Source organism: Coregonus lavaretus (assembly GCF_964263955.1).
Source record: "Coregonus lavaretus genome assembly, chromosome: 16".
Lineage (NCBI taxonomy): Eukaryota > Metazoa > Chordata > Actinopteri > Salmoniformes > Salmonidae > Coregonus > Coregonus lavaretus.
Genome location: NC_140003.1, coordinates 42,596,467 through 42,603,188, shown reverse-complemented (window position 1 = coordinate 42,603,188; position 6,722 = coordinate 42,596,467). Strand labels below are relative to the sequence as shown.

Genomic DNA, 6,722 nt, shown 5'->3' with positions numbered 1-6,722 from the left:
ACATCAGTCCAATCAAAGTTACCGGACATAATACGTTGATTTATCTGTGGCCAATGACAATGAGCCTTCTTGGGAGGGCAATTCTACTGTAAATCAATGGAGCACCGAAGAAGGGCTTTTGCTGGCTAGCTCTCCCAGCAGGTGCTGCGGTGACGTAGAGTACTCCATGAGTGACAGCACCCTGAGCCAATCACGCACAATCAGAGAAGATCAACGACGCCTACACGCTGTACTTTCTCTGTCTGCCCCTCCACAGAAAGCACAGAGCGAGGTTGAAACAGCTGCATTTTGGAGCTGCCTTACTCAACGAAAACTGACCAAAACAACAATACAATGGGAAAGCGACCACTTATGCTTTATAAGATCAAGCAATTTTTGTAATACAATGTTATTGGTTGCTAACTGATATGCTATATTGTTGTGACATGAAATAACAGAATTGCATGCAAATCTCCTGGATATTGGTGGGGCTCCACCCCGCCTGCCCCACCTGACACATCGCCACTGCACACCCATACATTTTTATATTAAACAACGGCGCTAATAGTGTTGTATTATATTGTTATGTATTTAAATGAGTTTTGAATAAAGAATTGATAGATTTATTTGAAACACATAATAAATATTTATTTTCAGACAAAAAAATAATTTGTTTTACAAGTAGTTTGAAAACCCCTTTACAATAACAGCAGGCTGAACTGCTATTCAAGTATCCACATAACATACAGTAAGTCTATTTCAGTATTGCTAAAGTAATTCATAATTTACCATAAAATAAACTCACATTTAAAAAAATCTCAGACAGACAAACCACACTTTGTCATTATAGTCAGGTATCGTTTTCAGAGCAGAAAGAGTTATATCTCTGTTTGTGTGTGTCAATGTGTTTGTGTGTGTCACTATATTTGTGTGTGACATGGCTTCAGGCTGATTTTAACACACAGGTATAGCATGTATAAACCATTCAAATTTCTACATGACACTAAAGACATTGTCCTGTATTGAGGCATACATAGTATTGTATGTCATAAGTGCTTCATTACAAGTGGCCTGCAGGACATATTTTCAATGCCTCAAAACCCTCAATTAAAGTAAAATTATCCTTTAAATAATCACTGACCTGACGCTTAGAGAATTCTAAAGGGAATAATAACTATTTAAAGGTGATCATCACCTTTATAACGTCATATTCATTACATGGCACAAACTTGTAGGGAATGACTCATTCATTCAGATGAATATGCAGTACAAAAAAAGATTGGGGAAAAAACTAGAACATAATACAATAGGATGTTGCCACATGGTTAGAGGTTCTATCATATTCCTTATCAGAGTAGATACATAAAGATATACAGGCATACATTTCTGATTGTCTACATATTAATAGCCTTCACAAGTGTGCACATTGTACAGATAACAAAAACCTTCCATGTCCTAGACATCCAATCAAATGAGAAATAAAGGGCCCGGAGACTTTCAATCAAGCGAGAGGTCTAGGTAACTGCGGTTAAAAAACATAACAAGGCTACATTCCTAGAATTTGGGTGGGTGGTCTTGTCTGTGCTAGCATGGAGGTGTTAGGCGACGAAGCTTTGTGGATTCCCAACGTCTAACATGCAAGGCCTTTTTCCCGGGCCCATAACAATGAGACATTCATGTCCCTGTTCCAACATTCACGAGAATACTGACAGAACAACGCTATACCTTTTTATTATCTTGAATAATAACCACACTTCCAATTATTTCCCCCCCGATGACTGAGGAATTATTTTGCTGAGTGTAGGTCTTTCCCCGTCCCCTGGCCGCAATTCAACGTCTATTCCACGTTGGTTCAACGTCATTTCATTGAAATGACATGAAAACAACATTGTCTCAACCAGTGTGTGCCCAGTGGGTAGGCCTATACATTAAATAAGTCTCACATGGTGTGGGGCTAAGTAGGTTTGCCATACACAAAATGCATTCAGAAAGTCTCCAATCCTAGTATCTAGTTTAAATACAACCAGAGCCAAAAGATTATATGCAGCAGAGCTCATGAAAACGTACATTTTAAACACACAGACATTCGGTGTGGGGTATAAACTTGAACCTTGAGGTAAAGAGTCCATTCCAGTCACTGTTAACAAATGCTATGTTGTACAGAATCACGTCTGAACCAACTGTGTATAACTTGAACAACATTTTAAAATGTCCATGATTGATTTGTGTTCACAACAGGAACAACAAACTCATGGTTAATGATCTATTTGCAGTTCAAGGGTTAGTTTCACTTGAAGCTTCTGTACCCTTCACATCCAACAGTTGCCCTCAGAATATGGAAGTACACAATGACAGTGGTGCTATACAGTGATTCTGATACCTGTGGCATAATTCTGGTGACTGTGACAAAGGTTTTGAATAAAGTTATTAATTGTAAATTCCTCCAACTAAGAGACATTTAGAATCTCATATGTCAATATGGCTTCATAGAATTTTGGCAACTAATACAACATTTTAATAAATAGGTAGGATAACATTTCATTCGTATGGTCACAAAACATTGAAACATATTCAAGGTCAGCAGATCTCAATGTGTTCACATATACATCCACAGTCAATACACAATAATTGGACTGGCATGTAAGGCAGAATATACCTCATGAAGTAAAACTGCTCCAAAACACACGCAGTCCTCAGTGCATCTTCGTTTCAGGGGGAACTGCATTGAGAGGGCTCATCCAATGATTCTTCTTCTGTTATTGGACCAGGGAACTGGTGTGGCAGTGCAGGTGAATCGCAAAGGTCAAAGGTGAATGTGTCCTGCGAGGAGCAAACAACTAAAGGGGAGTACACACAGTGAAAACAAATAACAGGGAACGTCAAACTCCCTGTTTGGTTAGCGACGTCATCAAATTGCACTGATAATGCCTACAGTACGAAGAAGAGGGGAAAGGCAGTGGAGTATTGGCTCCTGGTGAAACCCCCCGTGAGGCTGTCGTACAACCAATGTTCATCCCACCGGTGCCCCAAATATATGGGACTCCAACACTGGGAGAGGAAACCAACCTCCTGGAATCCTTGGGGCTGTGGACATTATAGTTCCACCTGGAATCTGTAGTGAGCTTGACCATTCTGACCTTCTGACCCACTCAGCCCACAGTAGGGCAGTACAGCTGTTACTGATCTTCTGACCCACTCAGCCCACAGTAGGGCAGTAGAGCTGTTACTGACCTTCTGACCCACTCAGCCCACAGTAGGGCAGTACAGTTGTTACTGACCTTCTGACCCACTCAGCCCACAGTAGGGCAGTAGAGCTGTTACTGACCTTCTGACTCACTCAGCCCACAGTAGGGCAGTACAGTTGTTACTGACCTTCTGACCCACTAAGCCCACAGTAGGGCAGTAGAGTTGTATCTGACCTTCTGAGATAAGAAAATATAGTTGGAGCGGGACAAACAGAAACAAATCATAACAGTGGGGTTATTCCTTTACAGCATTTTTAGATCAAAGAAGAGCAAGATTTGAATATATGGACACACAGTAATATACACATATAATATATATATGTATACATAATAATGTTTCTCTGTTGGACAAATATCCTAACCTCAGCACATCTGGGGGGTTCAAAGACACAGCTACCCAGACATAATAAGGTTTGTCTTCCAAAGAAGCTTGCTCGTAATTGGTTAGCGTTGGAAGACGGAGAGAGCCTATTGGTCCTCCCCGTGTCACGTGTCTACACAAGCATGTGAATCTCGTTATACTCGTCCCGACCATCCTCGTCAAAGTTGGGGGATGACTCGTCTTCCCCGTCGAGCTGGAGAGAGAGAGAGAGAGAGAAAGCGAGAGAGAGAGATTCAAATTCAAGCTGCTTTATTGGCATGAACAACATTGCGTCAATATTGCCAAAGCAACAATGTATACAATATACATTGTAATAAAATAATAAAGAATAACAAATAATAATATACACTACCGTTCAAAAGTTTTTTTGTCCATTAAAAGAACATCAAATTGATCAGAAATACAGTGTAGACATTGTAAATGGCTATTGTAGCTGGAAACGGCTGATTTTTAATGGAATATCTACATAGGCGTACAGAGGCCCATTATCAGCAACCATTTGTCCTGTGTTTCAATGGCACGTTGTGTTTTCTAATCCCAGTTTATCATTTTAAAAGGCTAATTGATCATTAGAAAACCCTTTTGCAATTATGTTAGCACAGCTGAAAACTGTTGTGCTGATTAAAGAAGCAATAAAACGGGCCTTCTTGAGACTAGTTGAGTATCTGGAGCATCAGCACTTGTGGTTTCGATTACAGGCTCAAAATGGCCAAAAACAAAGAACTATCTTCTGAAACTCGTCAGTCTATTCTTGTTCTGAGAAATGAAGGCTATTCCATGCGAGAAATTGCCAAGAAACTGAAGATCTCGTACAACGCTGTGTACTACTCCCTTCACAGAACAGCCCAACCTAGCACTAACCAGAATAGAAAGAGGAGTGGGAGGCCCCGGTGCACAACTGAGCAAGAGGACAAATACATCAGAGTGTCTAGTTTGAGAAACAGACGCCTCACAGGTCCTCAACTGGCAGCTTCATTAAATAGTACCCACAAAACACCAGTCTCAACGTCAAACAGTGAAGAGGCGACTCCGGGATGCTGACCTTCTAGGCAGAATTGCAAAGAAAAAGCCATATCTCAGACTGGCCAATAAAAAGAAAAGATTAAGATGGGCAGTCTGAGATATGGCTTTTTCTTTGCAACTCTGCCTAGAAGGTCAGCATCCCGGAGTCGCCTCTTCACTGTTGACGTTGAGACTGGTGTTTTGCGGGGTACTATTTAATAGGCCTGTTTAATTTTGTCTGGCTTACTATTCCAAATAAAGTGGAATATTTTTTTTGCTCATATAATTTAAAAAGCAAGTCGTTAGGCCTAGGCATGGCCGCGCCACTACCTGTAACATGTGACCCAATGTTGCCACAGACCAGACGACTGTGCCAGAATTCAGATAATTCCAGGAATTGTCTACCTACCGCCTGGAGCTCACGCTCCTCAAAGATCCGGGAGAGGATGAGGCGGCGGAGCGGCACGGTCATGATGAGGATGAAGGGGAAGGCGAGCGACGCCACGGTGGACTTGACCACCCACAGCAACATGATGCAGGTCAGCTGGATGATGGTGAACATGTTCATACGCCATGTCTTCACCTGCGGCCCACACACACACACACACACACACACACACATACATTATTATCGGGGTTATACATGCTTATGACAAGTCTTTACAATTCATTATAACTGCATCCTAATGTATTATACCTGCATGCTTTAAGTACGGTGTTACCCACAATTGAATTGTATTGAATTCATACTTTATTGCCAATTAACAGTGATTGAAAATATTTTGTTTAGGAATAATGTTCTGGGCAGGACAGTTGACACGCTAGACAGACAGACAGACAACAGTTGTTACCCTGCCTATGGAATGTTACCCTGTCTTTGGAATTTGTTATATATAATTAGATGGATTGAGCTCCATCTACTGGGTGGATCTCCTGTTGTCTTTTACTTACACTGATCCCAAAACTGACGTTAGCTCAATAGATCATTAGATCAATAGATTAATAGATCATTAGATCAATGTCTAGGGGATACTTCATCCTATTATCTTTTATTTTTATTTATTTATTATTTTATTTCAAATTAAGGCCACAGACACAATCTAAACAGACTAGGAATAGAAACCAGACATCTATAACAGAAACGGATCATCATGTTCTCCTAGAGGACACACCTTGGTCACATACAGTAACATGTGGTTAGACTCTCCATCATATTCTGGCAGAGGGCTCACCTTGGTCACGTATATGTGGTCGGGGTGGTGCTTGGCGGGCGTGAACATGAGAGTGATGCGCTCGTAGAGCTGGATGCCGGTGATGGACGTGACGCCCATGTAGAGGAAGATCCCGAACAGCACGGCCAGCGGAATGTGACGAAGCACGTCTGTCATCACCAGGGACATGCCTTGGGAAAGTCAAAGGTGAAAGGTCAAATGTGTGAGATCTAGGTCGCCTAGGGATCTGTAGGGTGGTTAATCTCGGTTAACCCAAGACTAAATGTTAATCCAGAACTAAATGTAAAGCCAGAAGTAAATGTTAAAACAGAAGTAAATGTTCATACATAACTAAATGTTAAGCCAGAACTAAATGTTAAGACAGAACTAAATGTTAACCCAGAACTAAAATCTCACATAATTTGGTTATGTTTATGTAGTCTGTCCGCAAGATATTAGTTCAGGTGGAACACCAAACAGGAGTGTAAATACAAGGTTTGTTTGTTTTAATCACAGAGGACGTCTTGTTATAGACAGGTAAATAATACCTCCACAACCAGAGGAAGCCTTGTTATAGACAGGTAAATAATACCTCCACATCCAGAGGAAGCCTTGTTATAGACAGGTAAATAATACCTCCACTACCAGAGGAAGCCTTGTTATAGACAAATACATAATACCTCCACAACCAGAGGAAGCCTTGTTATAGACAGGTAAATAATACCTCCACAACCAGAGGAAGCCTTGTTATAGACAGGTAAATAATACATCCACAACCAGAGGAAGCCTTGTTATAGACAGGTAAATAATACCTCCACAACCAGAGGAAGCCTTGTTATAGACAAATACATACCTCCACAACCAGAGGAAGCCTTGTTATAGACAGGTAAATAATACCTCCAC

The 6,722-nt window shown here is 41.0% G+C and overlaps 1 protein-coding gene across 1 annotated transcript in view; it reads right to left on the bottom strand.

The window, feature by feature from the left end:
* Positions 1–3,718: 3,718 nt before the first annotated feature.
* Positions 3,719–6,722, bottom strand: part of LOC311143359 (anion exchange protein 3-like) — a gene marked incomplete at both ends in the record, with an annotated part of 82,920 nt that continues 79,916 nt past the window's right edge. Inside the window, 3 exons of the mRNA XM_084179200.1 lie at positions 3,719–3,799; positions 5,018–5,191; positions 5,841–6,010. Of these exons, the coding sequence (XP_084035326.1) occupies positions 3,719–3,799; positions 5,018–5,191; positions 5,841–6,010 (425 nt within the window). The remainder of the gene's footprint in view (positions 3,800–5,017; positions 5,192–5,840; positions 6,011–6,722) is intronic.